Source organism: Otolemur garnettii, unplaced genomic scaffold (genome assembly GCF_000181295.1).
Source record: "Otolemur garnettii isolate 467f Iridium unplaced genomic scaffold, OtoGar3 scaffold00016, whole genome shotgun sequence".
NCBI lineage: Eukaryota > Metazoa > Chordata > Mammalia > Primates > Galagidae > Otolemur > Otolemur garnettii.
The window spans coordinates 17,973,721-17,993,627 of record NW_003852411.1 but is presented as its reverse complement, the minus strand read 5'-3'; the positions used below and the strand labels follow the sequence as shown (position 1 = coordinate 17,993,627).

Sequence of the window (19,907 nt, the reverse complement as noted above, 5' to 3'; positions counted from 1 at the left end):
GTCAAATGTAGTGGCCTTAGCAACACTATTCAATTGCATTTGAGTGCTGGGGACCTAGGGGGCCTCAGAATGAAATCCACACAATGGGCAGCTATTTTCTATGCCCTGGCCAAAGAGAAGAGAATGTCCTAAGGAAGTATATTTTGTGGCTTTCACCTTCCTAACCCTTCTCTCTCCTCTCCACACTCCTGTAGGCAGTGGAAACAGTCATGCTGTAATGCATGCACCTGGCCAGAAATGTCAAACACTGGATAAACAGCCCCTTCTCCTACAGCCTTTTCATAAAGAGCAGGCAAAGTAGCACTTTAGATAATGACCTAGATACTTCTCTGGGAGAGACCTGTGGCACCTGGTTTAAAAGACAGGCCTTAAGAACAGACCTCCTGTGGTGAATGGTGGCTCCAGGGTTGCTATAGAAACAGATGGAGATTATGCAACTGTCCTTCCTCACATGCTTTGGGCATCTGTAAAGTAATTTATCTGGGCCTACGGAAGTTTTCCTCAAGCCACAGAGAGGTAACATGTCAGAGGTAATATGTGCTTATGGTTTGGACTCAACCCAGCTGTAGATGTGCTAGTGGCTGCTGAGTTGTCCCTGTGGTATCCAGGAGGGTTTATCTCCAGTTCAGGTTGGAGTCTGGATCAGATCAAGATTTTATTTGCAAATGGACCCATCCCTGTAGAAAATCAGGGTCAAGAACATGTCTGGCCTATTTAGGCCAATAAAGGTGGAGTCTACTGAGAAGCATGTGTATGATAGGACAGCTTTCACAGAGCAATGGCCTAAATAGACCCTTAGCATCCTCCAGGGGGATCTAGAGGCATGCTTCAGGCTGCTTCCCAGAAACTGCCTAGTGACTTTGCATACAGAAACAATAAGGCTTAGCTTTAGCTTGATTTTCCTTTAGGGAGGATGGGTATTATGACTATCCATAGTTTTTGAAAGATATTTCAATTCAATAAACAAAACTGTGAGCCTAGGCCAGGCACAGTGGTTCTCACCTATAATCCTCACACTCTGGGAGGCCAAGGTGGAAGGATCACTTGAGCTCAGGAGTTCAAGACCAGCCTGAGCAAGAGCAAGACCCCATCTCTACTAAAAATAGAAAAAGTAGCCAGGCATCATGGTTGGCCTCATGGTGGGCACCTGTAGTCTTGGCTATTTGGGAGGCTGAGCCAAGAGGATTGCTTGAGCCCAGGAGTTTGAGGTTGCTGTAAGATGTGACACCACAGCACTCTACCCGAGGGAATAAAGTGAGACTCTGTCTCAAAACTAAAAAAGAAAAAACAAAAACAAAATTGGGAGCCTAAAGCAAATAATTGAATATGGGAAAAAATTAAGAAATGTGAAAATATTTTTTTCCTAAGCCCACACATTATCATTGTTTTTCTTTTCATTACTGCCATTGAACTTATTTCAACATAATTTAAGTTGAAGTCACATGTGCAGGAATGAGGTATCCACCATCCAGGTAGGGATCGCTGATGATGCTGAGGAGCAGAAGGCTGGGGACATTGGCTTCCTAGGGTTTCCTGCCTTGAACCAATGTCAGATGGTTGGTCAAAATATTCCCAGAATTGCTCAATTAAGTTTAAAAATATTTGATTGTGGCTTTTTTTTTAACCTTAAATCTTCTTAGTGGGTTCTCTGAACCCTAAATGGGAAGGATTAGCTACTTAATATGCACTCCTTAAACCACAAACAAATATATGAGCAAAAGTCACAGACTTAGTCAAAAGAGGATGAACGAAATAATGAAAATAATCTGATTTGGGTAAAAAATAAAAAAAGGAAAGGATCAGCGCCAATGAGACATTGGTTATTTTTCTCACTGATTAGATTTAGATCTCCATTTTAGGCCATCACTTTTGTATCAATTTCTACTACATATGGGGTTGGTTCCAATTTGCCAGATAGTCATCTGGAACAAAGTGAGCCATATCCCCTTAGTATGCTGTGCTAATTGTTAGAATGTTAGTTGTTGCTCAATGCTTTAGTATTTTCTTCCTGTTTACTTAATTCCTTGCTTACAAATATTTTTCTCCATGTGGACGTCCTGGATCATTTCCTAAATTATAATAATAATACCTTACAACCAGTAAGGCCCAAGATCATTAGACGGCCCCACAGCCTAACTACCAACTCTTGCAGTAGCAGTGTATTGAACTTTAATTCAAGGTTCCCCTGGAATATGGCAACAGGTGAGGGTGCTATCTTTGAGCAGGTGGAACCCTTGGAATCCCTCTGAGTTAGACGAGGGCCTTGCCTAAGGTGGTCCCATGATCTCAGTCTCTGCCCCTCCCACCTCAAGTGTGTTGTCATCATTGTTGTTACCATTGTTCCAGTCCTAGGGGTAATAATCTAGCTCTCAGCCTGAACTTGATCTTTTCTGATTTCTGCTCTGTATCACTTGTAATCAGTCTCATCAGTTATTATTGACTCAAGAAATCAGCTCTCTTGGAAAGCAAATGAGTACCACCGACTTGGGGATCATTTTGCCTCCCAGTCCTCTTCCCCAGCTACCTGGAGGTGTCCAGTTAAGTTGCTGGGCCACCCTTGCCAAATGCCCCGCAGAGTTCCCCTTCCTACCTGCTGAGCAGTCAGGGCCCTGGTAGCCCTCTTCACAGATGCACAGTCCCTCCTCGCAGTGTCCTCGCCCACTGCAGGCATTCAGACACCGCCGCTGGCTGCAGTCCTCACCAGCATATCCCTCCTGGCATAAACAGGTGCCATTGGAGCATGTCCCCTTCCCCGAACAGTCCCCAGGGCACCTCAGCTCCCTGCAGTCCTCGCCAGTGTAGGGCTCTTCACAGACACACTCCCCGTCCACGCAGAGTCCCCGGGAGCTGCAGTCGGTTGGGCACCGGAGTTCGGAGCAGTCATCCCCACTGTATTCACTGTCACAGATGCACTGGCCGTCCACACACACACCCCGGCTGGAGCAACCCAGTGGGCAGTAGGGCTCTGAGCAGTTCTTGCCAAACCAGCCTTCATTGCAGATGCAGCCACAGGACTCAAGGCTAAAGTTGCCATGGCCACTGCAGTGAGGGATATAGTCCAGTTGTCCTGGAATGGTCAAGGAGAAGGTCAAAGGGAAGCAGTGGCCTCTCCTGTCAGCGGTGCTGGGGTGGAGTAGGAAGAGGCCTCTACTTATCCTCTGAGCAGATTTGTGTTGCTGAGAGTTAAGCTCAACAGTATTTGATACGTATTTAGCTTAATAAATATTTTCACCTAATGTGGGCTATCGGTGCCTGGCACAGTTCTGGGGACAAACATGAATGCAATCTGGCCCCTTGTCCTCCAGGAGCTTACCTCCAGGTATCTTGGGTCACATTCCCTAGAAGTAGACTTCAGGTAAGATTCATGTAAGAGTGACTTATTGGAAGATATTCCCAGGACAATTTCATAGAGAAGAGGGACAATCAGGAAGGGAAAGGAGCAATCTTTGAGCAGCAAAGGGACAGGCCTTTGAAGAGGGACAATCAGGAAGGGAAAGCCCCCAAGCCCAGGTACATCGTCAGCAAAGTACCAGGGGAAACAACTTGGGTTCAGTCTGGCAGGGTGCTCTTGAAACAATGCAGGTCACATCTCATCGTGGGTTAAGGGTGGTCCCTGGGGGCATGTGAATTCCCAGGCCCCTCATTCTGTCTTTGGGCAGGATGAGAAGGTTCTAGTAGACTAGGGACAGGCCTTTGACAAAGATGCCCAGGTGCTGGCTGTGGGGACTGAGGGCACCCAAGCGGAGGTAGGCTGAACACTTGAGTTGGCTACTCAGAAGAAGGTTGTATGCGGTACAAACCTGTCCTCCCTCCCTGCCACTCAACCAACCCTGCCCATTCAGCAAAACCCAGTGCCAGCTTTACTTCAAAGGCTTCCCAGAAGCTTGTTCTCACTTAGGTACTGTTTGCTATAACCCCCTTCAAGGTTATCTCTGTCCCAGCCCTTATTTTCTTATAACTATAGTGGTTACTTTGTTTGTTTAGCATGAATCGGGTAAACTTGTTAAACAAACACCAAGTGAGTACCTACCTGCTCAGCATCCTTTTCTGCATGTGACCTAAGCATGTGAAGTCCACTGAGTTACATCCTTGTTTAATTCTACCACATACATGTAATCCCTACAACCTGAAAATTTACCATGCTAAGATTGCTTAGTGTGACTCTTCCTTGTAGATTTTTCCCACATCTGTGAAGGATCCTGGCGGAAGGTGGTAAAAGGTCCACTTGTAGAAGCCACCCAGTCTCCTGAGCACCAGAATGCTGGAAACCTAGGACCTCCCTCTATTCCCCAGACCCGTGGGAAAGAGGAACCAACCTGCCGGTGCTCACTGAAAAAAGAGGACTGAACAACTGGGCTGGTCTTTAGATTGTTTATTTATAGTGTTCATTATGGGGGGGGGAGGAGGAGGTGAGAAAAACTCTTGAAATATTTTGCTGCTCAAAGATTGCTCCTAATCTTGCTGTGTCTCAGGGAGAATGTTCCCAGCATCCCTCTGGAGCTGCGGGTCATCCCCGCTCTGCTAACATTTCACTCTCGCCCCCTCCTGCTTTCATTCAGTGAAAGCCTCGGGATCATGGACCCTATAAGGTGAGTGCTGAAACTGCAGATGTTAAGACAAATGCTTCTGCTCATTCAAGACCTGAATTGCCTGAGTCTAAGGTACTTTTAGGGAGATGAACATTGGGTGCAAAGGGACAGACCCAATTCCTGCTCACTGTGGGCCAGCTGATAACAGCTGTTGCTTGGATGATTCTGCCTGGAAGCGAGGCTCCCATCTGGAACAAGTGCTTCTGAGTTTCATAATTCCTCCTGCTCTAGTCTAGCTCCACGTGTAAAAGGAGAAAAGAAGGCATAGGCTTGGAACTTGCCTAGGCCATAAGTCAGGAAGTACCAGAGCCAGGATTCAAATTTGGGAAGTCTGGCTCTGAGAGGGAAAGATAGTAACTCATGAGGGCTACTAGTTAGAGAGTGGGCAAGGCTAGGTGTAAGTCCCCTGAGCATTCAGCCTTTTGGAGGGTGGACAAGGGCTGTGTGTGCTGTGTGTGATGGCACGTGTGTATGAGAGAGTGTGTATGTGTGCACATGCATTTGTGTGTTCATGGAGGAGGCAGGAAAAAAACTTCCATCTTGCTGGAGAAGAGGGGGACAGGCCTTCTGGGACCCTAATGACTATCATTTTCTCAGATGGGAGAAAGGCCATGATTGAGTGAGCAGCGCGCCTGCATTCTCTAGTCCCTCAGGTTAACATGGATAGATATCAATTCAACAGCCTGTGAAAACCAAAGATGAATGAAGACAGACATCAAATTCCCTGTTCACCATCGAAATTGCTGTGCTGAACCAATGTACCATTACCTGACTCATCCCCCCAAAATCAGGTTAATGTATTTCAAACCAGCTAAGTAGTAGAGAATCCCTGAACTGAATCCCCTGGGAAGGACTGTGTTTCGATCTCAGAGACATATTAACCGGCAGCTGCAGAATGGAGCACTTCTTTCCTTCCACAGGAAGGGATGCTGAATTTCACATGGAGCGCATCTCTCCCTCCCATTGCCTGTCCCACTCCTCTCAGCCCTCTCTGTCACCGCCTAAGACCCCGCTGCAGCTCCCCCGACTCTACCTGTGGCCGCACTTTCTTGGCAGCAGTTGGCGCCGCACTGGTCCCGCAGCACCGACACCTCCCTCTCCAGCATCTCTATCCGGCTCAGCAGCTCCTGCAGCATTTGGGCCGAGCTGGCACACGGGCAGGCCTTTTTGGGGAGGTTGATCCTATGCGTGAAGGTGACCTGGCTCTCGTGGTCCGAGGTCTGGCCTGTGTACTCTGCCAGAGTCTCGTCTTCAGCGCTCACCTCCTGCTCAGCAGAGGCCTCCAGCCCGGAGGAGCAGAGGCTGTCCAGGGGCACGTTAATATTGTACACGTGGTTGAAGACCACGGGCTGCTCTTTGCTGGATGAGTTGTAGCTGGCAACGCCTCTTTCCTCCTCCGCTGCCTGTCTCTGGACCCTTTCTGTGGTGACCTCCAGCTGACACTCCGAGGGCTTGAGCATGGAGCCCAGAAGGATCAGGTTGACGCCAATGAGCATGTTTTTCAGAACCACTGTTTCCCCATCTGCCCCCATCCTCTCAGCCAGACCTCTGGGTTCAACACCAGCTTGCAGCACACAGCATGGAGTTGTGGGACTCTGCAAGAGAAAACGAGGCGTGAGACAACTTCTGAGACCTGTGCCTTGGCACCATGGCTGTTGACAGTCCCACACAGCTAAGATTTTCAAGGGATGCTGGCAAGGGACAGTGGCTGCAAAGTCATGAAGGCCCAGGACCTTTTCCCTGAAAATGGGGACTGCTTCTGCAGAAGGCTATTTTGTTTTCCCAAAAGGCTTATCTAGAACACATGGGACTGGCCCTCATGCTGGCAAGTGGCTTCTAGAGGGCATGCAATGACTTGCAGGCCATGTGGACAGGCTCTTCCTCTGAGGAGGAGCCAACCTTTCTTTCTTCCAGCTGAGGAATAAGCTGAAGGGGACCGTGGAGCCTTAGTGTCCGCTCACGTTTTTTCAGATATTTATTAGAGAGGGGCTCCACCAGCCACTTCAAAACAATTTTTTCATTAACTCCTCTAAGCTCATGTGTTCAACACAAGATGACTTTAGAATAACTATGCAGGCAAATAATATAGTTCCAGGTAATTGTGATTGTTAATAATCCTTGGGTACATTTGTGATTATCCTGGACCATGTGAGCTGAACTTTCTTTTAATCTTCTCATTAGTATAGTCCCAGTGCTCTGTGACAACAGGGTGCCTTTCTTCTGAGTCCCTGTTTAAATTGCTAAAATAAGGAATTAGCTCCTGTGCTGGTTACTAGTCACCGAGAACCACAGAGTACAATAAATTCACAGTAATGCAAATAAGTTTTTCAGAAATTATATTCCCTTTGTATTCTCTATGTAAAATAGAAGAGAGATTTATACACTTTAGTTCTAAAGGTAATGCCAGAGTACTGAGAAGATTAAGGACTAGGGGCCCAAGGGAGAGTGACTATGAGTTTGAGAAGGAAGCAAATTTCTGCACCCAAGCTTGTGCGATCCTCAGGACAACACCGTGATGGGGCATTGTGATTAGTCCAGTCCTATAAGGAGGAAATTCTGCTTTGAGAGGGAAAGATTTGAATGCTAACCTGACTGACTCCAAAATCTATGTTCTTAACTACTATCCCCCAGAGTCTTTCTTGAAAAGACCATTCCATTTTCTCTGGTCTCTTATGGAAATGGTGTACATTCTACGATCTTTCTGGAAATAATTGAGATTAGAGACTTTTGCTAGGGCCAGATTCAATACTCCTTCCTCCAAGAGCATTCCTCTCTCATTTTTTCCTTCCTGTCCCCTCAGCCATTCCTCCAAGCATAGGCTGAATTCATGCCCTGCTCTTCCAGCCCCCTCCCTGTGCTTCTCACGCTAGATCACAGGTTCCTTTGCCTCCATGTCAGTTAGTCCATGTTTTGTCTGCGGTGTGTGATCATCTGTCCAGGATGGCCAGGGTGTCCAGTATACAGCCGTGTGAATGCATGAGCAGATGCACGGAAGGATGGGAAGATAAATTCATATATACCTGCTCAAATCATTCTCCAATTTACTAGATTCCTCCCCATTATCTTTAGGTAAGATACTGGTCTTGTCAATTTCAGATCTGGACAATGCTCTGGGTTGATTTCATTAGGACTAACCTGTATTAGTGACTGGTATAAAGTCATGTCTTATTATTCAGTCTTACATCATACATTGGACTATAATTTGTCCCTATTTTCTGTGTAGAGAGGAAGCAGGGCAGAGCAGAGCTGCTGAGACTACAGACTCTGGAGCTAGACTGCCTCGGTTCAAACCTCAGTTCCTTTGCTTTCTAGCCATGGGAAGATCATGTGACCACTTTGTGCCTCAGTTCCCCCATATATAAAATGGAAATAATAATGGTACTGTAATGATGAGGTTGGAGTGATGATGGAGTTATTATCTGAACTATTCTTACCTAGTACTTGGCATTAACTAAAATAAATAAATATGGTTTACAGACAAGTAGAATAATTATTCTGCTTCTTCCCTTGTCTAAGGACTGCCCTGAAATCCTTGGAACATATGAAACATCTTATCTGTCAATGGACAGCAAGAAAGCCCCATCCTAAACAAACCCTTGTCCAAAGATGGGTGATGTCCTTGGAGTGATGTGGGAGATGGGGTCTGTTGATCACTTCCAGATGAGATAAATCAACCTTGGAGATCAGTGGGATGACATGTCCGGACTAAACTGCCCTCCTGACTTCTTCCCAAGCCTCCTCTCACCCAAGGCTCTACTTGCCTTCCCATTTTCAGCTACTATGGGAACTATACCTTAGGTACCACTTGGGCCCTTCTACCACTGAATGTCTCCCAGGAATGGCTCTGCTATTCGACATTGACATCTAGAAGTGCCCTTAGCTATCTCTCTACTGAACTTGAGTTTATTTATCTGATCCATGTTGATATTGTTGAATAGCTTTTTTCTTCTGGGAATTGTAAAATTACCATAGACCCTCTTATAGCACTTAACAGAGCTTTTTTGTTGTAGATACTCAATAAATAAGTGAAAAAATAAACAACATTATAGATGAAAAGGAAGACAAGTGACAGAAAAGTAAAGGGGGAAAAATGTTAAGTACCACACTTAGATCTAAAGCATAGATAGTTTCTACCTAAGAAACTATACAGAGAAGGGGAATGGGGCTGTTTTATATGTGGAAAACACTCTAGATGTTAGTCAATAACCAAATGTAGTCACTCCACAGGGTGATTTTTTTTGACTCCCCAAATCTTATTTCAACTTAGGATTTATTAATTGAAATACAGAATAAAGGACAAAGAGCTGCACCCTCTACTGAGCACTGATTCCCTCTAGGTGGCTGAGAGGTTGAAAGGACTCAAAATTCTTGTCCTATGAGATAAAGGAGCTTAGCATTTGGGCCCAAAGATGTGAAAACTCAGGGAATAGATTTTTCATTCACTATTCATTCCTTTGACAAATATTAAGTACGTTCTGTATGCTGTTCCTTTTATTCATAGAAATTTTATTCAAGTGTATATGTGTAGAAAGGTGGGGGCAGAAAATTAATGACTACTGGAAATAAAATAATTATCTATACCACAATAATTATTATGAATACAAATTATGCTCTATTTAATATGTGATAACGCAGCATACATTAGTGTGTGTTTGTGTCCAGAAGTGGCAACTATAACCAGAGAAAAAGAAAAGATGGAAGCAGGGAAGTCAACAGGACAGGGGCTTGTTGACACTTCATAGGCATGTGATCACAGGCTTTCTGACCAGGTGACACTGAGTGGAGATGCAGAAGTGGGTGACAGCAAGCCAAGCAGATGGGGAGGAAGCTCGGCACAGCCCGGGAAGCTGTGAGTGCAGGGCTAGTGAGCCGGCAAGACAGTGTGGCTGGGGACCAGAGAATGAGGGAGCCACATGTGGAGAGGAAGAGATGAGGTCGCAGAGGAAGTGGGGGCCAGATCACACACGGCCTTATAAACCACTGCAAGTTCTTTGGCCTTTACTGTGGCTATGTGGTCACCGTTCTCAAATGCATCTGTGTATCAAACATTTGTCATGACCCAGCCTGTCCTCAGGAAACGTCAGTCTCCTGGAGGAGATGAAAACACAAGTAAATGTGATGACAGTGCAAGGTGATAATAACCTAGCAAGTACACTAAATGCCTTGAGCAGGCTGGAGGTGATACAGGGACTCTGCAGGTGAGCCTGCTGACCAGCAATGCTGTTTGCCAGGTCCTTCTGGCCTGGCTCTCCAGGGACATGATAGGATTACACTTTCTGGCCCCCTGTTGGTTAGGTGAGGCCTTGTCACTAGTTCCGGCCAGTGAATTGTGAGAGGAAACAGTGTGTGTCATTTCCAGGCGGGTGTGTTTGATTGTTGACAGGAAACCATAGCCTGGGCTCTCTCCCTGGGCTCTCTCCCAGGGTGACTGGCGGTGTTTGAGATGGTGGCTGTGCTGTCAGGCTAGGTCCCTGATGACTCATGACAGACATGTACCATGGGAAATAATCTTCCGGTTTCTGAAGTACGCATTTTGGGATTGCTTTTTCCCACTGCATAACCTACCCTATTAGGTGGTAATACAGAACTTGGTTTTTAACAGATGACTCTTTAGGTAAACAAGGCAAAAGTTCATTCCACTGAAAAAAATTTGAAAAATTGCATTTGTTCAAACTCTGATATGTGCAAGAACAGGTGCAAGGAATGCCGGTGTCTGAAGGCTGTCACGTGCTGAAGGACTGGGTCTTTCCACGGTGAAAGTTCCCAAGGTGGTGGTTTCCACCAAATGCAGCAATCTAGATTTGGCTCAATATATGGAATAGCTGTTTTAATAGTGAGATCTCCTGGATTGTCATGAGAGGTAGAGAGGTCCTGGAGGTCTAATCATTGGAGGTATTCAGGCACCAGTGGAAACATTTCTTAATAAGGATACTGAAAAGGGCATTTTAAGCATCAGATGAGAGATAGGACTAAAATGAACATTCAGGTCTTCTCTTTCCCGATACTTTATAAATTCATGGTCTTAGTGGGCTTTGAGGAGTCAACCCACTATAATACTGTACCCATATTTGTGGGTAGAATAACAGAACTTCATTCTTTCACAATCCTAGGGCCTAGAAGTCCAGAATCAAGGTGTCCCTAGGGTTGGATCTTTCTGAGAACTCTGAAGGAGAATCTATTCCATGCCTCTCTCCTAATCTGGTAATTGCGAGAAATCCTCAGGCATTCCTTGCCCTGTAAATACATTGGTTCAATCTTTGCCTATGTCTGCATATTTTGTCCTTGCTGTGTCCTCTCATGGTTGTCTTTCTACATGCACAGCAGATACAGTGGATGAGAGGCCCACACCATTCCTGTATGATGTCATCTTAACTAGCCACTTATATTTGCAATGATCCTATTTCCAAGTAAGGTCACATTCTGAGGTATTGGGGGTTAGGACTTCAACAGACCTTCTTTTGGAGTGGGGATGTAATTCAACTCATAACAAATACCAATAGTAACTGGGCCAACCTAAGCACTTTCTTTGCATTATTTTGTTTATTCCTCGTTGCAACATTATAAGCTAGTGAGGAATGCTATTTAAGAGTCAAGATATTTAGCAACTAGTCTGGTCTGGCTTGGGCTAACACCAGTCAGATTGGAGCACCAATCAATCACGTCTGCTATAGACAGCCAGGAGGGCTCTAAGGGGATTTTGTTGAGATGGGAGGTCTTTTATTTACTTCCTTTATTTAAGATGAAGAAAAGGAACTTCAGGGAAGACCAACGAACCTGATCAAGAAGGCACAGTTAATGAGCAAAGGAGCCAAGGTGGAACCCCAATCTTGCTGACCATGGTCTGTGCTTTTAACAGCTGTTTTCCAGCCACCTTTAATTAGGGGCCGGATACCATTCTCATGAAAAGACTTTGAGCTCTTGTAAATCAACACTCTCCTCTTTTCCGTTCAGATTTAGGACTTCCTGACAGCGATGACTTTTAGCTTAATGTTTTCTCCACAATCCAGGCCATCTCCCCAGAAATTGCTTCAGTTTCTCCCCCTTAAGAAGAGGCTTGTCTGATGGTTCTTTATTTAAAAGCACCCAGCCTCCACTGTGTCCCAAGAATCAGGAGCAATTCTAAATCAGAAAGCTTTGGTCCTAGAGGAATTGGGAGACAATTTTTTTTTAACTTGACATCTTCTGGGACAATTCTCCCCCAAACCAGTGGTCATGGAAAACCAGGGTCACAGGCTCCCTCTGGTTTCATTCACTTCTCTGAGCTCGCCCGATGTGTCCCCAGCCAGCTCAGTCACAAGCCATTGCTAGCCACACCATCACTGACTCTCAGCTTCTCTCTGGGTTGCTTGTCTGGTGGAAGGAGGAGACAGAGGGTGGGATGAATGGCATGAAGGGCTCCATTTTTCTCACTTCATCTGGGGCCAGCTGAAGGGAGAAAGGAAGTGAAGCTAATGTTTATTAATTGCCTACTTAATAATGCTCCCAGTGTTGCTAAGCTCATGTCACTTCATAATTATTTCAAAGTGGCTTTCTTGTTTGTGTCCCTGAAAGCTTCTGTTCCTGGCTTCATTCTCTGTCTCCACCTGCTATTCCTCTGTATTGCAAAAAATACTGACTGTTCCGCAGGTGGGTTCTTTCCTTGGCATTTTTCAGTGATGCTGATGGGCAGATTTTTGTAGCTTCCCATGAGGAAGGTACAGTTTAGTGTCAGGGAGTGCTGCATTAGATACGTTTGTCTCCTTTAGTGGGTCCCGACTGTTCTGAGATCCATGAATATTGGGTGAGTGTATGGTTAAGCCAGATGTAAAATTTTTGTCTCCGAAGGCAATTTAGGAGGCTCGAGGGCACTAGCAGAGGTTCCTCTCTGTCCCTCACTGTATTTCTGTATCTCAGATGAGTCATCAGACTAGAACTAGTAAGACTCCTGGACTAAAAACACCAAAATGGGCCCATTAGAGAGATAAACTGGTGGTAGAAGGAGGATACCATGGTCTGAATGTTCGTATCCCCCTCGAATTCATATGTGAAATTCTAACCCCGAAAGTGATGAGGTGGCAGGGACTTTGGGAGGTGATTAGGTCACAATGGCAAAGTCTTCATAAATGGGGTTAGTGCCCTTATGATAGAGGTCCTAGAGGGACTCCTTGACCTTTTCACCAAAGCTAGAAAGTGCCATCTAAGAATTAGACTCAGAATTTGCTGGCACCTTGATCTGGGACTTCTCAGGCTCTAGAATGGTGAGAAATAAATTTCTGTTGTTTAAAAGCCATCCAGTCTATGGTATTTTATTATAGTAACCTAAGAAGAGCAAGACAGGGGAAAAGGAGAGAATATCAGAGAAAGAAGGAAAAGCAGAGAAGGTGGAGAATTAAAAATGGAAGCGAGTAAGGGAAACAGACAAGAGTTCCACAGGTAGAGCAAGAAAATATAAACCTGAGGGATAGATAACACACCCAGGGTTCAGTGATACACTAACAGTTGTGAGCAAGACAGATGGCTAATGACCCTACAAATGGGAGAGCAAGAGAGTTGCAGTGATTCGATAGATTGATACTCGCGAGATCCGTGTGGTTCCATTGATTTATTTCCTCCACTCCAGCTTCCTTATCAATATAATTATCATGGCCAGCACCAGAGGTGTCTCTGGGTAATTTGTAAGAGGTGGATAACAGTGTCGTCTGCTGGGCTGATTTAGTGCTGTGTTAATGAGGTACTGGGAGGCCTGTGGGGAGAGTCTTGGATCACCCCAGCTTGGCTAAAGCTCATGTCCTCCCCAAAGCTGTTCTTAACTGGCTTTTTTTTTCCCTTACCCTTGATCTCTGGCTTTATTTCTTCATACTGAAGGACTTTTCCAAGGTTATAGGCAAATACTCCGTGAGCCTTCACATTTTCCCACATGGGAGACGTCAGAGGGGAATGGCCTCAGGAAGGCTGGGGTGTGGCAGGGAGGGGAGGAGGGGTAGCCAGACCACACCCGCTAAAGCGGTGCCTTTGGGATTTTTCTTTTCCTTTCCTTTTTTTTTTTTTCCTAGAGTCAGAGAGGGGTTGGAAGAGGCCACTGTGGGGCAGAGAGCTCAGGGAGGGGGGAGGAAGAGAATGAACGATGATGTTAGTTGTGAAGCAGGTGACTTCCCGGGGGCAAGTGCCCAGGCCTCTCTGTGGATTTTCTAGTTTCTGCTAACCTTAGTTCCCCCTCTGTCCCTAGGGGTGATTTATAAACTAGAACTGTATCTGTGGAAAATGACACCTCTTTTTAAAATGCTTTTTTAAAGTTAGAATTAGTTTAAAAATAGTTCCCTCCCTGCCACGGGGATGCTCTGCCACTTGGCGAAAGAGGGTAATTATGAAAGACGAGGGTGTAATGTGATTACAGCCGGCCCCATTGTGTCAGTGGAGGCAGTGAGGGGCTGCTGGGAAAGCCTAGAGCCGGCTCATCTCCATCAGTGCTGGGCCTTTATTGGGCCTGTCAGATTTCTGAAAAGGACCTGAGGGCAGAAAGCTCCCAGCACACAGGATTCCTCGGCTGGCCCAGCGCTGTCAGCAAGGACCGGAGTGCTGGGACTGGTGTGCAGGCCAGCCGGGTGTCTCCTCCCACCAGGCCGGGCCGGATGCCCTGAACTGTGCATACTTTGATGTGTCCCCACGTGGGAATCTGCAGGAAGGACCTTTGGTTCAGAATCTAAAGGATCCACATTCATTTCTCAACACATGCTCTGGCCCAGTATGTTTGCGGTTTTGTGTCAGTGTGGATTAGAGAAACCACAGCAGCTGGGATGTGGAATCTGGCTTCTGGTCTTGTCCTCTGGTTCTGTCTTGTACTATCTGGGAGAACTCTAATTGATGTGGCCTTTCAGAGCAACTCCTCCTTCGTCTGGAAATGGGGTCTTGAATATTACAAGGGAATAATACCAAGGGAGTAATAAAAATCTCATGATCAGAAGTAAATGTGAGGTCATCTAGGTTTCGATTTCCACTTTGCAATACTACTGGCAAGGCTGGGCAAATCTTACCCAGGCTGGGTGCCTGTTTCTTTCTGGGCAGCTAGGTTGATAGAAAGTCTGCCTTGCAACTTCAGCTCTAAAATTTTATAATGGGCTGGGCACAGTGGCTCACACCTGTAATCCTAGCACTCTAGGAGGCTGAGGCAGGTGGATAACCTGAACTCAAGAGTTCAAGACCAGCCTGAGCAAAGTGAGACCCTGTCTCTATTAAAAATAGCTAAAAATAGAAAAGTGAGCTAGGCGTTGTGGCAGGTGCCTGTAGTCCCAGCTACTCAGAAGGCTGGGGATCTCTTGAACTCAAGAGTTTGAGATTGCTATGACCTATGATACCACGACACTCTACTGAGGGTAACAGAGTGAGACTGTCTCAAAAGAAAAAAAAGAAAGAAAGAATGACTTTAAGATGCATGGTCTAGCTTTCCTCATGAATTTTGTAGACTCCAGAGAATTCTTAATACCTGTATTTGACAGTTAAATACATATAAATACCCAAACATAAATTGTATACAGTCACATTTAATTCTCACAAGAGTCAATGGGATTATTCTCATTTTATAGATGAGGCTTACAGTATGGGAATGATTTGCCCAATTACACACAAGAAGTTGGAGCCAAGCTAAGTCCTGAATCATGTTTCTAAGCTGTTAGTTCATAGTAGACATCACAGCCTCCCTCCATCCGCTGCCTCTGTCCTTCAGAAGTAGGTACAATATTAATAATGAATTCATAATTAATCTACACCATTTTGGTCAAAAATTCTTCCAAGAGTTTGACCTTTTGCTATCATTAATGTCTATTTTTTTTATCTGTTTCTTGGGTTTGGAGAACTGCATGTTACCATCTGCTGTTCAATTATTCTTCTTGAAGAGTCATGTTACCTTTCATCTTTCTCTCCCTTACATTGAGTGAAACTGCAAAGAAAATTCCTTCCTGAGAAAGAGTGCCAGTCAGACTGTGGCCCCAGTTGATGGTTTCTGTTTCCTGCCCATACCCCTTAGGACAGATTGACAAATTGGTTCAAAATGTTATGTAAGAAGTGGTGACTGCCCTCATGGGGCTTATAATCTAGCCAAGAAGACTAGGATGATGTACATGAAACTGAAGAATGAGATGAGGCCATCTGTCTTTAGGTATTAAACTGAAGAGCACTCATGTTCAATTGGACAGGGGCTCCAGAGCTGAACAAAGATCAGTGTGGGAGAAGTGACCGGAGAAGGCTTTCTGATGAGGTGAGGTCCAGTCCTGATGGTGGTGGGGCTGGATAGTGGGTAGTGAGAGGGGACAAAGGGTAGAAAATAAGCAGAGTTAACTGGAGTCTGTGGGTAAATGCAAGGAAGTCCAGCCTCTGACAGGACCATCTTCAGTCTTCAAGAAGACTTAAAATCAACTAAAACTACATTATTAAAATACTACATATATACTGTGTGTGACTTTTTTTTTTTTTTTGAGACAGAATCTCACTATGTCACCCTCAGTAGAGTGCTGTGGCATCACAGCTCACAGCAACCTCAAACTCCCGGACTGAAGCAATTCTCTTGCCTCAGCCTCCCAAGTAGATGGGACTACAGGTACCCACTACAACACCAGATTATTTTTTTGGTTGCAATTGTTGTTGTTTAGCATGAAAATTCCAACCTGCCAGCTTTGATGTATATGGCTGGCGCCCTACACCCTGAGCTATGGGTGCTGAGCCTGTGGGTACTTACTTGATAAGGGGCTGGTCACATATTAGCAGTGCTTCTAGAGCTCGATGTCCCCACACCTGTTGGACCAGGCTAATGTAGAAACATGGGCTCAGAACTTCTATTAATTATATATGTAAATATTGGAACTGATAGCTTGTTACTTTTAGAACATTGAAACCTTTCAGAAACAAACAAATAGTAGGAGTAGTCACCTTTAAAAATTATACCTGCCCACGTCTAGAATGCCAGAGAAATTCATCTGCCCTAAAAATACCTAATGACAGACTCAAATATCAAATCCATGCTGTTTCCAATTATATGGCACAACTATATTGGAGTTGAGCCTTCCAGCAGGAGCTGAATAATTGCTTTCATATATTGGATAACCATTAATTTCTTCAGATGACTTGTATGTTGGAGGTGGCAACTTATTAAAGTTCAGCTCTAGTGGTCTACAGGAGTTATTTACTTCATTGTATAAATTATGTCTTTTAGAGCATGAAATAGCACCACCCCGACCCAAATACTATAAACCAGTGAATTGTATCTTCTAATGCATGAAATAATGCAATTTTTTCCTACCTGAAATTTGAGGAAGCTTTGAGAGCACTGGTATAGAGAGCACAACCTGCTTAATTAAATTCAGTTACACACGGATTGCACACCAGGAACAAGGGGCAGCTTCCATCCCAAATGCCAGGGGCAGGCTAGAGATGTCTCAGGCAGCTCTTTGGGAAGTGGGAGAAAGGTATTCACATAACAAGAATAAATAGCGGACCATGATGAGTACTATATCAGAGTTATGGGACATTCATCCAGGAGCCTAGCAGAAGGAGGCATTTCAATTGCAAGACACTCTAGAGAAAGGTCAGTGGAAAAGGTGGCCTTTGAGCTGAGACTTGAAGAGTGAGAACAATTTCCAGAGGAGGAGCAATGGGAAAGGCAGCTGGCACAGATAGGGAGCAGAGAAGGGAGGACCTGTTTGCTGGGATAGTGGAATTGAGGGTATCTCAGGAGGGAGGGGTACAAAGAAGATGTCAGAGGGCCTTGACTGGCATCTTTAGAAATGTGCTCTGTGTCTGCGGGCTTGTTGAACCAGCAACGTTTTTAAATGACAAGATTAAGAAATCCTTTGACATCTGCAGTTGCGAGGGGCTCCCAAGATGAATTGCAACCTGAGCAACACAAAAGATTTCTTTTTGCTTGTCGTTATCTTCTTTTGGAGTTAGTTAGTCAATAAGGCCCAAATTAGCCTTCCTCGTTACTATAGAGAGTGGTTTTTCAGGGTACATAATTTCTTAAATTCTGTTTCTCTCACTCTTGACAAAATGGATTTTGCTCTCCATTAAGTTATACTGCATCATCTTCGTTCATTATTGTTAAAAGGGGGCACCAGTGGAATTCAGATGTTGGTTTATTAACTGCTGGATCCGGGATGTGAATTGTAAAATACTGGACTTTTAAATGTCTTCAATCTGAATAAAGATGTGAATTGGCCATTTGGCTATGTGCAGCTGCTTTTCTGATGAATGAGGAATACAGATGACACTGAGTGAGCGCTGAGAGGTGTTGGTAAGCAAAGCTCGATCTGAGGGTTCCCAAGTTCATGTGTGCAGGGTATGAAAAAGGTCTGAGAAAAGGTATAGTGTACCAAAAAAACACTTAGAAGGCACCAAATGTTTCAGGTGGTTTGGGGTTTATACCTGAAATACCTTGTGCATGGTATCTGCTTCACTTTTATCAGAGTTCTTTTTTTTTTTTTTTTTTTTTTTTTTTGTGAGAAAGAGTTTCACTCCATCACCCTGGGTAGAGTGCTGGGACATCATAGCTAAGATGACCAGATGTCCCACTTTTGGTGGGACAGTCCCGATTTTTAACAATTTGTCCTGCTTCCTGCGACATTTTTAAAAAGTCCCAATTTTTGGAAAGAATGCACGACAATCTATGGAAGGGTGGGACAACGGGAAGGGAATATACGGTTTTTGGCTGCTGAAAAGGTTAATGTAACTCCATTTGGGAATGAAGAGGTTAACATGTAACTTCATTTGGAAATGAAAAGGCTAATGTAAACTCCCTACTCCCCTCCTGGGCAAGGTCCCAGGCTCCCTACTCCTTTGAGCCACAGGCGCAGCCCTATACATAATTTTTTTTAATGTATTATATTTGTAAATTGTACTTATGTTAAAATTAAAAAAAATTACAATACTATTTTTGTTTTCTATGAAAATTTTTGTTGCTCCATATAGAACAAATTTTTAATCAAGAACACACCCCTCCTCTGCCCCACCCCCTGGCCCCACCCCTGTCCCACCCCCCATCAATGGTGTCCCACTTTACCAATGTTAAAATCTGGTCACCTTAATCATAGCTCACAGTAACTTCAAACTTTTGGGCTCAAGTGATCCTCTTGCCTCAGCCTCCTAAGTAACTACCAGCACTTGTCACAACGCACAGTTTTTCTATTTTTAGTACAGACTGGGTCTCACTCTTGCTCAGGCTGGTCTTGAGCTCTTGAGCTCAGGCAATCCACCTGCCTCAGCCTCCCAGAGTGCTGGGATGACAGGCGTGCACCACCGTGCCTGGCCTTTACTACAATTCTTCATCCAGTATGACTTGCCTTCCTTCTGGCCTTTGCTGTGTATGATTCTTTTTCTCTGCCCTTCTGGGTCCTCTCTGTACTTTTTTCCTTGACCTCTTGCCTTGGAGCTTCCCAGTCCCCAAAGGGGTGCCCCATTTGGAGAACTTGGCACAGAGCACAGAGGAGAGACCAGTCCTGGCTGTCTCTCTGAGGAGTTGCCCAGAGTCAGCTGTGCCCCTCAGCTGAAACGCACTGCTTCTCTCAAGGGGACCTTCTCTCATGACTGATTGTCAAGTCAGGTTCTGGTAGCCTCTTATCCTCTTCCCTCACCTCTTTGGGGGCTTATGGATAGTAACCACTTAGCCCACCTGGTTGCAATTCCCCACTGATTAATCTGTGGCTGTCCAGTTCTCATCCTTGTAGGTACCCATAGGAAACTGACTTTCTGGGAAGGGCTGACTACTCCAGACACTTCCTCCTGTCCCCAACTGTGCTTCAAACTTACCTTCCTCTGTGCCTCTTTCCCTCAGTAGTCAAATGCCAAAGTAATACAAGACACAGTATTGGCAATAAATTAATGCCTTCTGAAAACCTATTTGGAAACAGGTGGGCCTTATACTATAAATAACGGTGACATTTTCATTTTAACAACAGCCTTCAACTAACCTAACGGTGGACACGGTTCAGTGTGGCTTCATGTTCTAGCAGGGAACAAGATTTATTGCCTGTAAATGGTTTCAACATCTTTTCTCACATTGATCTTTCTACCTTTCCCCTTTTGAAAAATCACTAAAATGAGTGTGAGTCCCAGAGCGCCTGGTATTTGTAGAGCTCCTCTGAGTGAGTAAGATACCTTCACAGACATCATCTCGGCTGATCCTTCCACCAATTCTGTAAAGTGTGCAAGGTGGACATAACGCTCCACTTTACAGATGAGTAAGTGGAGGCTCAGGCCTATGAATAACAAGGCACAAAGCTGGTACTAAAGAAACCAAGTGTGCTGAGGGTCATCTCTGCTACCGCTGAGGAATGTGCAGTACAGAAAGGAACCTAG

At 45.0% G+C, this 19,907-nt stretch overlaps 1 protein-coding gene across 2 annotated transcripts in view; it reads right to left on the bottom strand.

The window, feature by feature from the left end:
* TNR (tenascin R) overlaps positions 1–6,181 on the bottom strand; it is a 77,746-nt gene extending 71,565 nt beyond the window's left edge. The window contains exons 1-2 of one of the 2 annotated variants that reach the window (XM_003785688.2): positions 5,623–6,181; positions 2,591–3,067 (exon numbers count right to left, since the gene is read on the bottom strand). In XM_003785688.2, coding sequence (XP_003785736.1) covers positions 2,591–3,067; positions 5,623–6,121 — 976 coding nt within the window. In that variant the 5' untranslated portion in view covers positions 6,122–6,181. Of the gene's footprint in view, positions 1–2,590; positions 3,068–5,622 lie in introns of those variants that run through there. The other variant, XM_023510775.1, reaches the window with a different exon arrangement.
* Between the last annotated feature and the right edge of the window lie 13,726 nt (positions 6,182–19,907).